Genomic DNA, 21,710 nt, shown 5'->3' on the forward strand with positions numbered 1-21,710 from the left:
TTTCTTCAAGATAATTAGTATTATCACTATTCAGGAAAAATCACTATCATTAGTGACATTAGTTAAGAAGAACTTATGTGCTCAAAAGGTTATTTATGTAAGCTTTTTAAGGTACAAACAGTTGCCTAAATGAAAGATTATTTCACTTCCCTGTGAACCTTGTCTTGTATACCTACAATGTATGTACTACTATTGATTCCAATGTGATATAAAATTACATAGTTTATTTAAAAAATATCTGTTAGATATTCTGGGCTATAGGACCTTTCAGCCAGAAAGGCAATAGCAGCATCCCGTTCAGTGATATATAAAATACAGTTATTATAGTCCTACTGACTTTTTGCTTCCTTAGGAGGCGAAAGTCAACTGGACCAAACATCAGCAAAATGGAAAAACAGAATTGATATACAACAGTAGTCTGTAACACGTGATATAAGCATAGAAGTAGGGGCCAGTTAGCAGGAACAGAGAAATATTTAGTCCTTTGGAAAACTCTTGGCATTTTACTATACTACTCCTTGGATATTCCTAATTAATTACCAGTTTTGGTTTGGGGTTTTTTTGGGACTTAATTCTGTCCTATGTTTTAAATACAGTTCTGTCTCCTATCTTTCAAACCAGCATTCTCCGTCAAATTCTGGTTTATATTTTACTTTGAATCTCTATCATATTTCTCATCCATTACTGTCTCAAGAACCACTGACTTGAACCTTGAAGTCAGTTTCTTCCCCCTCTTTTTTTTTTTTTGGTCCTCTCCAAGCTGATTCTTTGTTCAGGAAGGTACTCCAGCCATTTGGAGCCCATGTTCTAAACAAAATTAAAACAGACACAAGAATTTTCTAACGCCTCTACAGGTTCATGTGAGTAAGAACCTACCACTGCTTGTCGTTAATTGTTTTTACTGAGACACTCCAAAGCTCACTCACACCTATTCTGTATAAATACACATAAAACGCATGGCCCCCTGCCATTAGAACAAAACATTATAATCTACGTAGCAATATGCTCCCAGAAAACATTCCTTTAGAACATGGTTGCTGTTGTTAAGACTATAAGCTTTGTAGGGTAGGAACAACTTTCTCCTTACATGAATTTATGACAGTAGAGTACAGATCTATAGGTGCTACTGGAAAATAACCTAACAAAAAAAAAAATCAAACAGAAGTGTGAATAAAGAAACTGATCATTAAATAACAATGTAGAAGAAATTAACGCCAACAGAACAGCATACAAACATGCACTGGTGTGGGCAACGCTATTTACGCAAACTGAGTTCTTCATAGTAGAGAAAAGAAAGAGCGTGATAGCAGTACCAGGGAACTGAAGGGCGGTAACGGGAGGATTGCTTGCACCGCGAGGCAATAACAGCAGCATTTCTCCTCCAAGTTAAGAATGTACCGGTGGAGATGGTTCTAAAGGGGGATTCAGGACATGGTCACCTTAACTCAAATGACGGAGTCAGAAAGGTCACAAAAAAACTACGCACTGAACAGGGATCCAAAGGTTTTCCTTTTGGGGTTTCCTTTCTAGACAAGAGTACTCACCACGGTTCTTTGTTTCTACACATGTAAACATTCACTTATCTGCTTCACAGGAGTGCAGAGGGCAAAATGTTCAAATTTGTAATTTTTTTTTTCAAGAGAAATGCTTTAAATGTTAAAGAGACAGCATGTAATCAGAATGTGTAATAGAAGAAAATAAACTACACCAAAATATTATATACTTCCAAGCTAAACACTCAGAATACTAGATTATTTTTTTTTAAAAAAAGATGGATAATTGCCCAGTATGGAAAAACAAATACTACTCACAAATGTAAGAATTAAATACTGAACCTCAGAGAGGGTGCACTGTGCATCTTCTTGCCCCTTCACAGGTGTCAATGACATTCTACTCTTGCATCACGGAATCAGAAAATCAACACCATCATTTATAAACCCTGCAAAGTCCAAGGGGGGAGGGAGGGTGTAGGTACTTCTCTACTTTTTACCCTTCAGCTTTTTGCAGCAGGGAAAAACCCCTACTAGGATTACATACAGAAGTTCTAGCTTCTCTCTCCGTCTTTGAACTAACTTCTCCAATACTGGACTGATTAAACCCTACAGATGTGATTGCATCCTCACACTCACTAATCACCACCACGGAATCCTAATCAACAGCCAAAGAACTAACCGGAGTGCTCAGATTGTTAGTACTTAATTATCAAAGCCACGACTGTAACTATCGGTTTCCGTTTTTTAAGATGGAAATTTGAAAGTTAAAATCTCATTTACTTGGGCTAAACTTCTACTTTTCTTTTGAAATAAATACTTAAAATTAAAGCTACAGTTAGTCTAGTCTGTTCTTGTGCAACCCTCTACAGTTTCTAACAGATTTTCTATTCTATTGTGATATTTCAAGTCTGACTTACCCTATTCAATTCAAATGCATAAAATTAATTAGTCATACAATTTATTTTGAAGTCATTTATGTATTTATGTATACAAAGAACAAATACAATTACAGAATTGAAAACGCAATTAGTAAGTTAAAAATACAGCATGATCACACACTCATTTCCACTGAAGTGGCAGAAAAACTTTTTATTCCCAAAGGAAAAAAGACAAAGCCTCAAGGCTCAACTCAAGACAGAACACCTAAAGCGACAATCTTCAGACAGAATAGATAAAATTAGACTTTCAGTACACCTACTGTAGTAAGTTACTAAATACAGACTAATATAAATACATTTTTCTTCCTGTAAGCACCTCTAATATTCCTTTGCTGTTACAATCAAGAATGGTAGATATTAAAATGTTTAACTGCTCAAGAAATTAAAGTATACGACATGGTAGATTGTTACATTGAGGAACAAAGGTCTTAGAAAATTTCAAAAGGTAGTCAAAGTTAACTGGATAACCTGCAAGTTCTCAAGACCTGTGTTTCCCATGTGTCACAAAAACCCTTGAAATGCTAATAGATGGTCTTGCGGTCCGCTGTGCTAAATACAATGCGTCCCTGTGAGCTCAAATACTGCGATGAGCTCACGACTCTTAATAATGCAGGTGAATAGATAACCTCTCAACCTTATTGAAGACCACCATAAGTCAACCCAGTTGTCATTGTCTGCCCTGAATTTTAAAGGCATTAAACAAACACCAAAAAACAACATACAAAGTCATACAAATCATCCTGTCGGCCCACAGGATCAGACAAACCCTATCTGAGGACCTGCAGAGAAGGTGCAGGGCAACAAAGATGGGAAAGTGCTTCACCTGGGGATGATCTTAATTCCCACACCAGCTGAGATTCCTCAGCCTTTCACACTCAGGTCAAACCAGACACCTGCAAATGCAGCAGTGGCATTGCATCTTCAGTATCAAATACACTTTCCATATGAGCAAGGACGACTACAGTTTTATCCCCAGGCATGCAAAACTCCACAATTAATACTCTTGGCCTCTTAGTGTAGTGCAGTTCTTAACAAGCAGGTTAGAACACCTGCTATTAACAACCAAGCCATGCCTAACTGAGAAATGCAACTTCTAACCACTCCTTCCGAGCAAAAGGAATCATAATTTACACATAGGTATCATCTTCCCTTTTCCCTTTTTCAAATGCATCTACCTCTTTTTATTAGCTTATACCCAAAAAACACCACACACCTGCCCTGCTAATTTGGTCTGCGTTAACAATACACAGGATCACTAGTATTCCTTCCCTCCAGCAAATCAGAAAATAGTGAGATCGTTCATTGGCAATCATTCTTCTCATACATTTAAATCTAGCCTAAGAGAGAGAAATTCTCTTGCATCACACATCACGTAGACATATGATGAGAACCATCAGCCAGCAACAGAAGAAGAGTTCCTCAGTTAAAAAGAGCTCACTAGATGTAACCATTTTAATTTTTCGTTATTTGACTCCATGTAGCGTTAGAATATCAAGTAGAATATTATTTCTTCTTCCTTAAAATTCTTTCTTAGGCTATTTCAATAAAAGATTTCTTCATCCAAAGGATACCATTACAATTGCCATTTTCCCAAATGATTCATAACTGTGGTAGAACAAGAACCCTCTCAAGCAAAAACGCAGTGTGCCATGAAAAAATTATTTCTGACCTATAAAGCATACCCACAGGTTTTAACTTTGGCGTACTCTCAAAGTCATCAGCAAGTGACAATCACCAGCACGTTTCAGAATGTGAAACTGGTCCAACTGGGACTCGAGCTGGGCACGTCTGTCCACAGCCTGCTGAGAGAAAGAAGCGTACGAAGCTAAGTGCAGCGTTTCCTCTCTGGTGCCACTCTAAAAGGAGATCAACCAGACCATTAAGTCACGAGCAAGCATGGTACAGGTGCAGGACCTTCAAAGGGCTGCTCCATTTATGCATGCCTAAATGCCTAAAATACACCTTGTTAAAAAAAAAAAAAATAAAAGAGTAAATCAAGTTTGTAACACTCCTAACTTTCTGCTACACAGATCCATGGGAACGAGATGTACACAGGGGGAGAGTAAAGGAGAAAAGGAATCATCAAGTATTTTGTGGTGGATAAAAACTTGGTCCAAGTGTTGTTGGGTGTGCATACAGTTTTTGTCTCCCTGTTCAGATGTTGTTGAAACAGTAGACTTTAAAGAAAATGTCAATGAATCCTCATAAGCACTATACATGACCTCTGGGGTAATTAGCAATCATTCAAAAGCAACAAGACTAAAATGTTCTATTCTTTATTACTGTCAGCTCTTGTCTTGATCAGCATTTTAATAAAGATGGTTCATTGCTAAGACAGTTTCATGAATCAGTCATAATTACATTCTGACACGCAGTGAATAGTAAAGCAAAACTAAATATCACTTCATCAACCTTTCTAACCTTTATGCAAGTATTAACTGTAAATAATTTTTACACAATCTTACAACAGAAAATCTGCATATTTCTTAGCTTTGTGCATACCCTACCCTAACTGAATATCCTGTGACCTATACCTGAAAAAAATCCCCTTACAATCAGGCATAATTACTTAGTCTTGCATGATATTCAGGTGTTGCCTTTCACAGATCAAATCAACTTCCAGTACAAAAGGCTATTTGTTCTACAAAATAGTGCAATGCTTTAAGGGGTTAACTAAGTTTTTTCACAGTCTTTTCCTCCATATTCTTCTGCAGTAACGAAATATGGGAAATTGCTACAATAGCCTTAGACACTTCATGCTTGTTCGAACTGTCAACACTTTAACAAAACAATAAAACGCAAAAAGACACACAAATTTTGAGGAAAACTTTCAAAATGTTATCTGAGAACATTGTACAGTATCAATGAAACTAATCACGCTCAGGCCAATTTTGAATGACAAGCCTATTATTTGTGAATTATTTTTAAATGGACCTACAGCATGAAGATCTGGGAAGTGAAATACTGCCAAATATGATTTTTTAAATTAATCTTTTTCTTACACTTGTGACAAGAACATTTAAATTTTAAACTGAAGAGTTCAGCAGAGATATATTTAGAGGCAAAATTAATTCAATGGAAGTTGCACAAGTTTACATTACAGCCGTCGAAACTTTAACAACTAAAAAACCCCACTATTCTTGCTACCACAAGGAACATACGATGCATTGTACAACTTTTCAATAACTTATTTTAATGTCTAGCTACAAATCAGCTACCCCCTAGGAAGAGGAAAAATAGACAATTAACTTGTAAAATAATGGTGCATGAATAAATACAGAGACTCTTAAAATGTACTGTTTTGTGAATAGTATTTCAGATATTCAGACAAAAGTGAAAGAATTCAGGAGGTACAGATATGGCTGTGCTGGGTAGGAGACACGTAGCCTCTCCTTTTTCCAGCCAGGGAGCAGAAGAATAGCAGAGTAAACTTCCATGCAGTAAGAACCAAACTGAACAGCTCTCCCCATTTCACAGCCCTTAGGGGGAAGAAAAAAAAAATAAATTAAAAAAATCTTCCTCACAGACTAAGTATAAATACAAAGAAAAAAAAAGCCCAACCCAAAACCAACCCACAAACCACTGTATAAACATTCAGTTTTGCTAAAGAACCAATAATGACTGAAACTTTCAATCTGCTAGGTAAACAAGCTGTGGTGTTCTGTGAAAAACAAAGGCCAAGAGTTCACTCCAAATTTATAACATGATGTTTTGTAAGCTAAGGGTCAAATTTGCCCCTAATACATGTACTTCATTGGAATTATACCCTGGATTAAACTATTTGTCTAGATTTCTTTTTTGCTCTTGGTTTTCTTTTTAACGTTTGATTTGTATTTCTTTTCCCATTATTAGCCTTTGCTCCTGCCAGAACTGTTGGCAGGCAAGGAAAAAACAAAAAGAAAAAAAGTAGTACTGATTTACGAAACTGGATTTCCCAGAATAATAAAAAAAAAAAGCGATATAAGATCTAAACAAAGGCTAAAGATGGCTTACGCTTAGCTCTGATGAGGTCCACTACCTCATTACCAACAACTGAAAACTTCTGATGCATTTTGTTTCTAGGGAATCCAAAAGTCCTTGCTGTAAAGCAGGCTGGGGGGTGCAGGGGCCATTCACTCTTTCTGTATCACAACCATTATGTAAGAAGTATAAAACACTGCCTTTATGCTGCCAAACCACAATGACTCTTCTTACATCAAAGCGTTTTCACCACTAGGGTTTTTTTTCTCTGAAATTTATTCAAGCCAAGGGCAGGGAGACAACAATTCATACACGCTAATTACACCTAATTATCTATTCCTTTTTTTTTTTTTTTCCACCAGCTTCGGCCAGTGCTATTTGCTATCTGGGTTTCTCACAACCTCCCCTTGCCCTGTCCATCCAGCTCAACAGTAAAGTCTTTGAAGAAAACAGTTGTGGCTTCTTAGAATTTTAACAATATAAGGTTCAACTCAAATTAAATTATTCTATTATTAGTTTTGACACATTTATGTGTTAAATATGAAGGCCTCTTGGTTAATTTGGCAAATTCCTCACATCTCTTCATGGCTAGAACTGCTGGTAACACCCTCTCTTGTAGGAGCTTCTCCTCATGCTTTCTTTTCATGATCTAAATGAAATGTTTATTGGATTAAAGTTCTTCTCTGCAGACCTCCACGGTGGCCTGTGACAAAGAGCTTAAAAGCTTTATTAATTGGCTCGGGCTTTTTGGAGGGAGGCAGGACCTCATTTCACATTACATCACAAGCAAATAAAACTGCCACGTGTAATTAGACTAATTTACCCTGAGACAGCAGGAATCAACTATTCCATATCTATGATATGCTTTGATTTACTCATTTTAATCAAGGAGTAAACAAACCAAGCAAGAACTTGGAAAACCCTAACGATTAAAGGAAGTGAGAAGGCAGGGAGCCCGACGCTGAGCTACAGTTGCAACTATTTTATCCTCAGATAAAGTTTTGATCTGCATCTAAACAAACTGTCCAGGAGCAAGCATGTAAAAGACAGATGCAGATGGTAAACAAGCTGAACGGCTTAATAGCTAGGGAACGCACTAAAGCAATAGGTACATTATAAAATATTGTAACAGTTAAGTGCTCTGAACTACAGAATTCAAATAATCCTGTTTAAATTTAACACACACGCACACACACACACAGAGGCTTAGAAGGCTGCGTGCAGAAAGGGCTGGTAACTTCTAATCCGACACCTTGCTTTCCAAATACAACATGTTGTTAGTTAACAGTCTTACAAATCTGTCAAACTAAAATTACCCTGAAATTATATTGATGCTCAGTACAAAAATAATCTCCATCATGCTATATTTTCTATTTGTAATTTTTTCCGTGTTTAATTAGGTATGCTTCACAAAAGATGAGTACTTCTATTACTTGCAGAGAGAGAGAACAAGAACAAATGCTCCTTCTACTTAGGAGTTTGCTTGGTTACATACTAAGAAGGGAAACAAAAGGCCCAACATCTTCAGTAATGAAAAAGTCAATTGATAGGCGAAGCCATCACAATATCAAAGGCCTAATCCCTGCAATTCTGACTCAGGTGACAGTTCACAGGGGTCAGAGTGGCTGACACTGACCTCAAAAGCAGGTTTTAACTATTCAACATACTGAAAGCTGCTGGGCTATCACACCATTAGACTGGAACAAACTGACAAATCAATTTCATCAAGGAGATGACTTTTTTTTTGGGGGGGTGGAAAGAGGCAGATCCGCCAATCAACAAATCCCTGCATTTCTCACACAGGTGGTTGGACAAAAGCTGAATGCACCATCAAAGACATTTTACATCTACCAAATGCCTTTGTACAATACTAACTCCCACAATTTCCTTAGGGACAGCTTGAAACGTTTTAAACAAATATTTTTCACATATTTAAACCCAAGTTACCAAAAAGCAAAAATACTTTTAAATTCCTCCACTTCTTGCTTTGAATAAAAGGGTATATTTTAATAAAAACCAACCGGAGTAGACAACAATGTAAATAATTATTTATTAACCAATTTCGAGAAAGACAGTGAACAATACAATGTATAAAAATATGTTGCTTTCTATTTGAAAGGAGTGTACAATGCTTACTGTTAAAGGTAATTTTAACCAAATATTTTTAAAATAAATAATGATTTAGTCCCTAATAGCAGAAGAAAAAAAAAAAAAAAAAGTTTGCTATAGGAAGTTTACTGTAATTTCATGTCCTACTGCTAACAGGTTTCTGGTTGATTCTTTAACTAAAGCAAACAATTCAGGTAAGCCAAAGCCAAACATTTTATATTAAAACTGTACCTTTTAAAGGTATACTCAGGCTATGAAAGGCCCTAAAACTTCCTGACTTTCAGTTAGAATTTAGTGCAGTGCAGGTCTACTGCATGAAGAAAACCTGACAAAATGCAGAAGTTACATATTTGGTATTTCAACTCAGCTTGACATTTTAAAACTTCACACTACAGTTCCAGGAAACCTTTGGAAGCTCAAGAACTGCTCATTTAAAAGTTATAGACTCTACAAAACAAACTATTTGAGAAACTTTCCTTCCTGATTGTCCAAAGATTGAATCATTGAATTAGTCACTGCATTAGAATTAGGATTCCAAAACACTTAAGGCTTGATGTAAATGTCTTCCTTAAACATCTGAAAAATTAAAATGTTGCCAAAATTACTGCCAAACCAGTAAATTAAAGCATGCTTTCTTTTTTTTTTTTTTTGGAAGACCCTCACTTCAGATCTTATATCAAGTTGTTACAGATACACAGCTTTATTTGTAAACCAGTTTTAAAATGTTTAGAAATTTTTTGTATTTGTTATTGGTTTAGGTTAACAACTTTTGGAGTATTTCTGCTGTAATCATTTGAACAAAGTAACTGTAAGCAATGAATGTTTTTCTTTTCAAGAACTGCCTTTGTTAAAAAAAAAAAAATTACCAAGGAGTTCCATGCACTTTAATGCACTCGGTAAGAGATGCTACAAGATTAAAAGCTCAATCAGAAGTGACTGAATCTAATTGCAATTATAGAATTAAAAGATTTTCCTTCCTAATACTTCTTATCTCTTTAAAGCTCTATCTTTATACAATTTCATGGACTGAAGAAGCACTCTCATCTGTTGCAGAAACAAAGCCCTTCCATAAAGAATATTGTGTCCCAAGGAATTTTAGCCACAACAATGAACCGATCAATTGAGAGCTTTTCCCTATTTATGAAAACTACCACTTTAACTCACAGGATTAAAAGAATCACTGAAAAATGACATCTCAAAATATTTCAAAAGATCAGAAAACTGGGATAGGTTCAGAATTGGGCAGGAGACACACACACAGGGCAGAAGAGTTGCCAATAGTCTTACTGGCCTGCCCAGCTACACAGACCTGGACATTTTATGTGGCCCCTAAAAATTGGAACTGAACAATTGTACTTCCCACTGCAGGCATTCAGCAACCACTTGTCCCCAGTAATCTACCACCTAGAAAGGCAATACAGACAAACTTTGCCAGGTAACTTGATCTTCCCTAGAGTGCTGTTTCACCTTTTCGCTTATTCTACAGAAATTGCTTTGTAGTTTTCTTTGTGAGAAACAGGAACCCGAAACCAGATACTGGAATTATATAACCTAAAGAAAACAAAAATTACAACAAAATCAAGGATGAACACGGGTAATTCTAGATGTAGGAAAGAAACGGTTTCTTTGGATCATTTGAGGAAAGAAAACAGCCTGAAATCTATTTCAAGTGAAGCATCCGTTCACAGAAATGTACTGCCATTAGTTTCCATTCATCCCATCTTTCCAAGAATATTTAAAGGAATTCGAAGCTCCTGTGTTGAACTTGAACTACTTTTAGTGATAAAGCCTTACGTTAAGATTTATGGTCATAAAAGTTAATTTCCCAAACAAATCAACCCACCCACCCATTCACCCTCATTCAGCAAACCCCAAAAAAAAGCCCTACAGGAGGCTCTGAGTCCAGAGAAAACTAAGACAGAAGTTAGTCCAAGTTGTCAAAGCCACCGCCAGGGAACACGTTGGGTGACATCGACACTACCACAGACACACGTGGCAGTTGGAATGAGGTGAAGGTACAGAAGACAGTAAATCACATATGCAAGCATACAGTGTAATATTTTTCCATTATATTTCCATGCAAAACCTTGGAAAGAGACCCTAAAGTCACACACGGAACTATACACAGCTAATGCAGAAGCTATTCCATCATTAACACCCCTGCCATGAGAAAAGATACAGGGATGCCACAGCACAGATTATACATACATTGGCGAGGCCTAAATCTGCATTTCTCAAACAACTACAGCCAGGGTATCAACTTAGTTCTATCCATGCCTTTGTAATGTAAAGGCCACCTGTTAAAATCTTACTTTAAAATACTTTCCAGTCTGGTTTTTTTTAATGCCTAATTCTGATGTGTTGAATTAAAAATGCAGATTCAGAAATTTTTTAATTATTATTAAATTTTGCCATTACCCTTCCACTTTGCAACTACGGTCAGCGAAGCATTTGTTGATAAACTTCCTCTGATCCACCTTTCAGGCATTATGTTTTTGGGAAAGAATCATGTTACATTGGTAACATTTATTCAAGTGACATTAAAGACAGATACATTTAGAGCACTGTTAAAACACAAAGATGTAGGGGAAAAAATGGTGACATATAATCCCAAATTTTAGAAAGGCCCTTGTGAATAGAGTGTTGAGTGAAACTTTTTTCTCCCTTCATTCATCATTATGGTGTTGTTTGTCCATCTCTAGTCTGGGGTGTACTACTTCTTTTTTGCACTACTCTATCCTCTGTTGCAGCTCTAACCCAACCCACCTTTAGGTCTTTTCTCAGCGTTTATCCACAAGGTCCCTTCTAAAAATTTAGATTATCCAGATGAGGTGTTCTGTATGCACAAACTACATTTCACTTTTTTTTCCTTCAGCTAGCCAAAAAGAGAAAAAAAGGAAACTACAAATAAGCATACATGATAAATGTTCTCTAAGTCTGATCATCAGTGAAATTAAAGAGTGTTACAGTTATCCAGGAAGAAAAATAAGAGTCAAACAAGGAAAGACACATAGAGGAGAACGAATTGCCATGGATGTTGCATTTCAAAAAGCAAATGCATATGAAACTACTACTGTTCTTGAAAACACTCTATGATCAGGACCTGTCCTGAATCCAATGCAGACAGCTACAGAATAAACCCCTTTCAAGAATCTGAAGTGGAAGTGGTTGTTCATTTATTTTTATGTTTCTTACTTTTCTAAAGCCATCCAGGTAAGAACCACTTTCACCAGTAACCTCCCTGACTTTATACACAGCCATTCTGAGATCTATAGGAGTGTCACATTCATGTCAATGGCATGTTAATTTTGAAACCTGGTAATCGCTCAGATGTCAACATTAGGTGGGATTTTCAAAGGTGCTTAGGCAACTAAGCAATCTTATGTTTCCAAAATGCCCCGCTGAAAACCCAGGACACTGTCCACTGCTTTACTGCTGACTACCTTAACAGAAATATCCAACCAACGTGTCTAATCAGCAATTCCAAATTTCCTCACCTTTCTTTTATCTTAGATATTGATATAGTTAACATTTATGTATTTATGCCGGCAATACTACTGTGAGGTAGTAGGGAAGCATTTGTTATTTCCGTTGTACGTGTCACATCAATCCAGGCGGAGCAGGACACAGACGCTGTATGCTAGCCCTCAATAACGTAACAATACAATCATAGCTTGTGAATTAAAAATATCTGTGACTTACCCAGAACTTCGAGGCATGAGTTCAGCATATGCTCTTTTTAATAGCAAAATAAGCACTGACTGTATTATCCAGATCGAGAGAGGATGCTTCATCTTTTAATCTAAATGAAGCAGTTATAGTTTACGTCCCGTCAACCACAACATGCAGACTCCAGGAAGCTTGCTTCAGAACTGCTGCTTGTTGAACATTACATGGAGCCTCACAGATACCCTTCAGAAAACCACTTACACACAAGAAAGACCCAAAAGCACATAACGAACATCATTTTCCAAAGGAACACCAAGATTTTATAGCATAATAAACATACGATGTCCCCAGCTACAACATGGTATAACTATTAGAGAAATACTACGTAGATGGCATACACACACTAGTAAGAAAGTCCTATTCAAACGAACAAATTCTGCTACATCAGTCAAATAGATAACTTTTTGTCACATTAGAAATGTCCAGTTTTCCAGACATGTTAATTCTAGACAGGAAGAGTCCCTTTTTGCCTCACCTTCAATTATTTTTGCTCCAAACAGTTAAGGCATATACCTCTTATCTGGAAACTAGTATCAAAGCAATCCTGTACAATTCTCTAATTTATTAATACAGCAGGAAAAATTGAAAAGCATTTAACAAGTGACTCCCCTTACCTTCAGCACAGCAATGAATGGTACAAAATTAGCTCTCTGAAGACCATTTTTATAGAGATCTGAAAGAAAGGAAAATCAGCACCATTTTGCTACTTAGTCTTAATAACAATGTCGGCTTGCCTTTTAGTCTGGCAAATAAAACTCAGCGTTGCTAGAGAGAGGAGGAACAAAAGGCGGAAAAGGAAAGCTGAAATCGATTTCTTTTCTTTTGCTGCATGAAAATTCAATACGTTCTCAAGGAAGATAGGAACATCCTGAGAAAGTCTGAAAAAGGCTGGAAGTGAAAGATGACTTAAATCTCTAATGACATATAACTGATTTTAGCAGAAGAAATAAGACCAGCATCTGTTTTAAATTCAGGGTATAAAAAAGGATTTATAATGCTGGATATACATTGGTATGATTACAAGGCTAAAACTATACATCTGCTAAGTCCCAAGTATTTGGCAGAGGGGAAAAACCCAACATAAACTAAAAATAAGCTATTTGAGTTTACAAAGTTATAACATTCTTATTCAGTGTACAGAGGTACACTTTATTGTTTAGCAATTCTATCAGGTACACCCCATTTTCCAAAGCAAGAAAAGGGGTCATCCCTAAGGTTAAAAAAAAAAAAAAAAAGAAAATTAAACTAATATGTAAACTTATGCAAAGTTGCTAAAAATACAACTGAATAAAAAAAACCTATGTAACAAAATACAGATCTGCACTCAAAGAAAATACAAATTAATAAAACAAATCTGCAAAGCTGCATTTTATATCTTATTTATCTCTGAATTTTTAAAGCATAAACTTCTCTTCTCTGGAAACTCTCCAACTGCCCAACATGTTCATAACAGAATGACTTGTTCTTTGAAAATGTTATCACTGAAACTGTATGATGGGCTGCTCTGTTTCATTAATATTAGGAAGCTTTACAAAAAGGCAGTACAACAAAAAGACAGGAGAAATAAATAAAGAGTATACAGACACCTGGCAGAGATGTACCAAAATTCTCCACAAAGACCGTGCCAGGTTACTAATACCACCTATATTCCCCATAATGCCAGAAGGCTACAACTAGGCTAAAGCTTTTATGCTCTACCAACACCTCATGGTGGACAGAAGATAGAGTATGCATGAGAAACCAAGTCGACACCTACAAAATGGTTTTCACAAAATTGGATAGAGACACAGAAACACACAGGAAAATTGTCAGTGAAGGTGATTCCACACCCTAATTACTAACAAAGTTGTATGAAGTCATGTATCATTCTCATTTATAACTCTGCAAATCATGATACATTTGTTAAAACAGCAATCAATTGCATACTTGCAAAAATTAGTGAACATGTAACAGTACTATAAGACAGCTAATTCTGTTAGGTTTTCTACTTAACAAGGCTGTGAATTTTGTATTATGTCTCTGTTTTGTGAGGATAAGAAAAATAAACAGTAATTTTGATGGAGAAATGAAGCCAGCATTCCTCAGACACTGCACCCAAATATTTCCCTTCATATTCTTCTGGGACAGAAGTTTAACATGGTAAAGTGTATCACTAATGGTCAGCAGCTGGGTACATCTGCTCTCTAATGAAAAAGCCACTTTTCCCTTTTGTATCCACAGGAGAGAAATCTCTCAATTCAGTCTTAAACCTTGAAGTAGCATACGACACTAACCCAACTCTCCTTCCTGTGGGAGCATTTCAGACATGTGCCATGAGTACACAGGAGCAGTGAGAAGGGAAGAAAAGACAGGCATTGACCAATGTCTGGACTGCAACATTAGCTCAGTTCTGGAGATGTCGTTCTTGACATTCTCTGCTGGGCAGCTAGTATGAGTGGATGTCTTTCAGGTTGACACACTGACTTAATATGTATTAAAAAACCCCACATGATGATAATGGTCACAAACGTACGTCTTTAAGATGTGAGATACAATCGCCAAGTTACGATAAAAATCTCTCCTGAACTTTAAGGAGTAGTGCTTCAAAACACACAAGGATGGCTCCCAACTGAGTGAGGCAGCGGCATCCAGTTTGTCTGTAGTTCACCCAGCTACAGTAGTTATCTCACCCTGTTTGCTCAAACAAGGAAAATAAACCAACAAGAAATTATTTCCCCCGTCTAGTAAGAACATTTGAGTGCATTGTAAATCTTTAGTGATTTTCTTTTGCCCAATTAATTTGGGTGGAAAAATTAACTGGTAGTTACAGTTAATACTGTAACTCTTTAGAATTTTTGGCAAACATTTGAAATTAATTATCAGAAGTGTCATAAAAGTTGCATAGAAATCATGCGTTATGCTAACTGCTAACACTACACTACAACAAACATTTTCCTCATCTACAAAAAATTGCAATTACTGCTTGGCTAAAACCGATACAGATTTGGGGGCTTTACAGAAGGATCTATCTAGCTAGTCATACTCTATCTAAAAATATTGTTACAAACGGTAACAACTCTCCACCTAAGTAATTCCCAACAAGTGACCTCAAAACAGGCTGTGAGAATGGCATCTTGATATCGAGTATGGCTTCTCCTTTGAGCTGGTGAATCAAGTCTTCAAGTTTCCTAGTTACATATCAGTAAGGAATGTACTCTCTCTTCCCCGCTCTTATGCTGAATCTGATCTTTTCCTACCCTGGAATACACACAAAACAGAGGTAATATTTCACCCCTCTCTGTCCCTCCTGTCCCCAGACACCCTCCTGCTGGTTTGATTAGAGTAGAAAGGATCAGAAAACACAGAAAGATTTGGGGAGAGGTGCGGGCAGGAACACCTTGAGTTTGATAGAAGACAGGAGTAAGACTTAGTGAAAAACCTTTCTTCCTTAAGAACACCAAAAAACAGGGGACAAATTGGAGTATCTCAGGTTCTTGGAGACTAGAGAGTTTATTAGTATTAAATATGATTTCAATTCAACTGTTTTGTAAGTTACTGAAATTCACTGCATTTGGATAATACTAGTAGCATGTTTGTTTTTACCTTCTGGCGGCCTGTTAGATGTTGCCACAACGACAACCCCATTTTGGAACAGATTTTCAAAAAGCTGCTTCAGAATCATGGCATCAGCAATGTCAGTGACCTGTAGAAGACAACACATTTGTTTTATCTTGCTTTCAGCTTCCGCCGCAATAGATCTGCAAGTGGCTTTATAGCTAGGAAAAATGCTTGTTAGTGAAAGCCATGGAGAAAGATTCTAATTATTGCTTGGTGAGAAAAAAAAATAAAAGGGATAATTAATAAGCAGTGAATGTACCATGGTCTTTCAAAACTTGCCCAGTCTTTATCGCAGAACTCCACCATTTCTTTACCAATTGCTAAATGATTCCATGTTAACCGCTATTATAAAACTACAGGTGGGAGACACAAAAAACAGACCTAAACATTTAAGAGGCCTAATTAATTAGAAACAACATGAAAAAAACAGAAGACAGAAAGAAAATACACACCGATTGTTTTACATTTCTATTACCTTTGAGGCAAAGGTTTGCAGAGGTGAATTTAAATGGTCATGGGACTTCAGAAATAAAGACAAGTAGCCAACTATACATAATCAGCTGCTGTTGAAAATAGAATGATATGACATAGATACTATTGTGTGATTGTTGCAAAAAACAATTCAACAGATGGCCCATCACAAAAATAAGCAATTTCATTGTTCTTTTTAAGTGCCTTCTATTACTGTCCATGAATAATCAAAAGGCACGGCAGTCACTTCCAGCACAGTCAGCCTCTTCTAACCTTCAGGCACAAAACACTAACAAAAAATAAAAATGGGTGGGACAAGTGATACCGGGGGGGAAGGGGGAGCAGCCCGAATAAAAAAAGACTAAAAAAAAAAAGCTATAAAGTAAAATTTCTTTAAATTTCTAAGTTTAGCTTAACTGAGTTGCTTTACAGTACCAAGAAATAAGAGGAATGCAAAACAGAAACCACTCTGTACAAATGAAAAAAATGTAATAAATTTTTCCAAACAAAAAGCCCCCATTGTTACAACAGCAATTTTTTTTCCACAGGAGTTCACCAGCTGAGATAAGCAATCCTAGTAAGTAAACCAGCTTTATTATCATGACACTTGTTTCTCCTGCATTTCCTTTAATTGTTACATAGTCACTTGTTGCATTTTCACTTACCAAAACAGACCCCAGTTCTGAGAAAATAAAAAAGTGGTGGCATGCCAAGAGTTATACACACAACAGATTGACAGATTGCCATGCTTTCACCAGTTTAGATGTGTATGTTCTGATGGTAATACATCTGCAGAAAGACTTAACCAGTATAATTTTTTTCCTACTCCATCACCCCACCCCAAATTTCTAAATGACCTTTCTGGGCAGCAAAAAAAATTAATTCTACACCCGAGACAGCAGAGGACTTAAGTTACAATTCTGCGAGCTATTTTGGAAGCAATAATGTTCATAAGGAACCATAAAAAACCACAGTTTCCTTCCGCCAAAGATTTCTTCTGATTACGTCTATGGGATGCATTAATACGGATTTTAATTTTCTTTTTCAAAACCAGTTTTACACAATCAGTAACACACCTCTCAGATTCACACACCTCTGATCTGTAAGATCCAATATTTCAAAAAGCATGCAGTGATTCACTGTTGTACTATGTCTAATGTAGCTGCTTATGCACCCACCTATTGATAATTTATTTCTTCTGAATTTTCGTGTCCCTAAAAAACAACACACAGTGTATATATGTGCATTTTAGGCGTAACAGAATTTCTTGTATCACAAAGAAAACTTAATAGCCAAGTTTTAAAAATGTATTATATAAATCATTTTGTTACACACTTTTTTGTTTTTAAATACCATAAGGCATACTACCTTTAGAAAACAGGGAGTGAAAGAATATTAATGCTCATATAAAAGAAAACAATTAATAACATTCTCATATGAATGAGAACTGTTATTTGATGCTGAATTCTGATGCTTTCACTCCATTACAAAAAAATTGATTCCTGAAAGTTCTGTCAAAAAGCAAGCATGATTTTGAGAACTGGGATCCAAATGTGAGCTCTTTTTACCTAATGTAGCTTGGGAAAGACAGAAAACGTCTACAAGGTAAAGCAGGTAGAAGACAGTAACTAAAGCATTGTCATTTCTCATGTTTTTTACTGTATCCAGCGTTCATTGCAACAGGGAACAAAAGCAAAGGCTACAAATTACCAATAAGGAGAGCCTGCTAATGGAGAGAATGGAGAAATTTCATTAGCATTTAAAAGATTTTTATGACCTAGTGCTGCTTTCCATTATGACTCACGTAAAAAGAAAAAAAAGGAAAAAAAAAAAAACCCACTAGACTAATAGTTAATTTACATGTGTAAGTGCCTGAGACTCAGTCATCCACTGATTGGTACAGTTCCACGTAATGAATGACAAACATAAGCATGTATTATCAGTAATTAGTATTAGCACAAAAATAAGAGCCTAATTTTTATTAGAGTCTTTTAATAGCATGCAGGTTAGTAAAAACTCCCTAAATTGTAGTTTGCTTTAAGTCCAAGTGGTACCAATGGCATACATAAAGACTAACACTGTATGATCTTCCAGCTTAGCAAGAAGTAGGGATTCTGTTTTCATTATCAATACTAACACAGGTTACAGTCACACGCCAAAATTAGAGCTTACAATTACTTGTGTATAGTTATTTGATCACTAAACAATAACTAGTCTCTTTTTATTGGCCAACCTCTGTGTTCTGAAACATCAAAACTGTAATTAGAAATGGCTTAATTCTAGGGGGTTTCTTCAAAGTGAGGACACATTTTTAGAATGACCTAAGTCTTTCATGATTTTTAAAAAAAGTAGACTTTAATTTTACGGTAAACTGTATGACAAGATCATTAAGAAGAAGCAATGCTTTAATAACCTGAGAGCCTGTGGCTCAGGCAAATGCTGACGTAAAACCTGCTTCAGAATGGACAAACTCAGAAGCTTAGTGCCATCACTGAGATCCTGGCTATCACACAGTATTTGCAAAAAGAAACATTAAGATATAGCAATTATTTTTTTTTAATACGCCATTATCTTGGAACACACAAAACTACTTTTAAAAGTACTGAAATATTTTTCTACATCAGTTAGTCAACTCTCCACTTGTTCGACAGTTCTCTAGGCTTTGCGAGAAGATTCACTTCAGAGTACTTCTGCTTTGTTTTAGCCCACTGTCAAAGAGGAACACGCAACCTCAGCGATGCTTTTGTCTTTTGAAGTTCTGCACTCGGTTTCCTCTGAAATCTGAGTATTAACAATAGTTTTTGCTGTCCCTGTTACAATATCACTTGTCCCTGTGTCTGATCTTAAGATAAATAAATAATTTCTGCTTATTCTCCTTTTTTTCGGACAGGTATTTGGAAAGCAACCTGAAGCGTTTAAAGCAAATCTCTTCAGTTTTCTGATGTTTCCTCCACACACAAGTATTTTGCCAAAGTAGTACAGACCCAACTTGACTTTCCACCTGTTAAAACAGACAGTAGCTTTGTCTGCAAGTCAGAGCAGCGTATGTTCTGAGTCTCCAGCTCTCTTTCCAGTTTTATTTTAATCTAGCAATTCTTTAAATAGGAGTGAATCAGATTCCAGTGAAATCTAGCCACTGCAGAAATAAGCTGCAAACATCCTGAATTAGAAATGGCTCCTTGTTATCAATATTAATTGTGTTACCATGTGAGCTTCTCTTCCAGTCACTGCACTACTTTATGACTATTTAAGCAGAAGGTTTCTTATCCCAAATGCAGTGCCTTCCGCAAAATTTCAGAAAGCCGGTACTGCTTTTCAGAGGGCAAAGCCTACATAGTGTTCCATGCCACAGAAAAATCAGTCAAGAAATCCAGCTGTTCAGAAATCTGTGAGTTTAGAAAATTAGTACACCGAGAACTAGTAGATTTTTTAAAATTCACGTAAGAATGCAACGTCTTAGGCACACATTTGAAAGTATAATTCTTGTATTACTTTCCCAACTGTGACCCACGGACAAAAGCAAGTGATTTTTACAACTGAAGTGATTGATGTACCTCAAGCAAGTCAGCAGGGGGAGCAGGCAATCAGTTTGGAAGCAAGAAATACCAGTCTCGCCCCTTAAAATGTGGAAAAATGACAGATGGTCTGGAAACACAGGAACACCAGGACATGAAAACAGTGGACATCTATACAGAAAAGCAGGTATTTACACTAATACACGGTACAGCAAAGGTGCCTCTTTCCACCATTTGAGCATTTGATGTCATGACAGTTAACACTCTTCCCTGCCCTCTCCAGACCTCCCCATTTCTTTATAGTGTAAATACAACTGTCTCTGTATTTAGATCTTATACTGCAAGTTGTGGAAGCTCAGCATTCATATTCACTAGATAAAGCACAATTTAAATGATCAAACAGCACAAATTGCAGCAATTGCAACGACCCCACACATTCTGAAGCTACAGATCAAAGGACTACCCCTTCTCAAAAAATGCAAGAGGAAGTTAAAACAAGAACACCTACTACTTTACAGCTACAAAAATAGCCTTCATGGGAGCTGATCATAAACTGTTTATTTTCCCGGGCATGCACACTTGTAAAATAATAGCTAGGGCACATAAATTGCTCTATCTATTTCAGTAATGAATTAATTTAACATAACACAGACAATTTACAGTTAATAGATGATTCTTTTAGTATTGGTGATTTGAGAACTAACACAGATATGTTCTTATCTTGCTCTGCATTTTCTCTCTGAATTAAAAAAAAAAAATCTCAGCTGGTTAGAGTTGCCAAGTAACTCTAGTCTCTCTCCTAAAAATTTTTATAAAGTGATTCTACAATTAAATTTTTGACATGCCCTTAAAACAAAACTCACAAGCTGTTAGGTTGGGCAAAGATCGTTTTATGAATTTATTTTTAATTTTCATATTTAATTCAATAAAAGTTTCTTAAAATGTTAGTTACATTGATATAATCTGACACTGCCATGCCAAAGGCTCCAATAACTCTAAGAAAGAATTTAGGTTGAATTTGACATGTTATTTCAACCTCCTTAATCACATTGAGATGATTTTGTTGCATTATATAGAATCATAGAATCATTGAATCTTCATGGCTGGAAAGGACCTTTGAGATCATTGAGTCCAACCATACACACACACAAAACCCCCTACCACCTCTGCCCCTAGAGCATGCCCTGAAGTGCCACATCTAGACGTTTCTTAAACACCTCCAGGGATGGTGACTCAACCACCTCCCTGGGCAGGCTGTTCCAGTGCCTGACCACTCTTTCAGTAAAGTAATTCTTCCTAATATCTGATCTAAACATCCCCTGCCGCAGCTTCAGACCATTTCCTCTGGTCCTGTCATTATTCACCTGGGAGAAGAGGCCAACACCCACCTCTCTACAACCTCCTTTCAGGCAGTTGTAGAGGGCAATGAGGTCTCCCCTCAGCCTCCTCTTCTCCAAGCTAAACACGCCCAGCTCCCTCAGCCTCTCCTCATATGACCTGGTCTCCAGACCCCTCACCAGCCTGGCAGCTCTCCTCTGGACACGCTCCAGCGCTTCAGTGTCCCTCTTGTACAGAGGGGCCCAGAACTGAACACAGTACTCGAGGTGAAGCCTCACCAGTGCCGAGTCCAGAGGCACGACCACTTCCCTGCTTCTGCTGGCCACGCTATTCCTGATACAAGCCAGAATGCTATTGGCCTTCTTGGCCACCTGGGCACACTGCTGGCTCATGTTAAGCTGGCCATCCACCAGCACCCCCAGGTCCTTTCCTGCTGGGCAGCTTTCCAGCCACTCTTCCCCAAGCCCGTAGCGTTGCTTGGGGTTGTTGTGACCAAAATGCAGGACCCGCCACTTGGCCTTATTAAACCTCATACAGTTGGCCTTGGCCCATCGATCCAG

General features: G+C 37.0%; 1 protein-coding gene across 3 annotated transcripts in view; it reads right to left on the bottom strand.

The window, feature by feature from the left end:
- The window catches only part of AFG1L (AFG1 like ATPase), an 80,299-nt gene that overhangs the window by 30,572 nt on the left and 28,017 nt on the right, over window positions 1-21,710 (bottom strand). For all 3 annotated transcript variants that reach the window (XR_012586265.1, XM_074580994.1, XM_074580993.1), the window contains 2 exons: window positions 15,812-15,911; window positions 12,844-12,902 (listed from right to left, as the gene is read on the bottom strand). Coding sequence is in view for 2 of the 3 variants with exons in the window: in XM_074580994.1 (XP_074437095.1) it covers window positions 12,844-12,902; window positions 15,812-15,911 (159 nt within the window). In the remaining variant the exon portion in view is untranslated. The remainder of the gene's footprint in view (window positions 1-12,843; window positions 12,903-15,811; window positions 15,912-21,710) is intronic.

Source organism: Larus michahellis, chromosome 3 (genome assembly GCF_964199755.1).
Source record: "Larus michahellis chromosome 3, bLarMic1.1, whole genome shotgun sequence".
NCBI lineage: Eukaryota > Metazoa > Chordata > Aves > Charadriiformes > Laridae > Larus > Larus michahellis.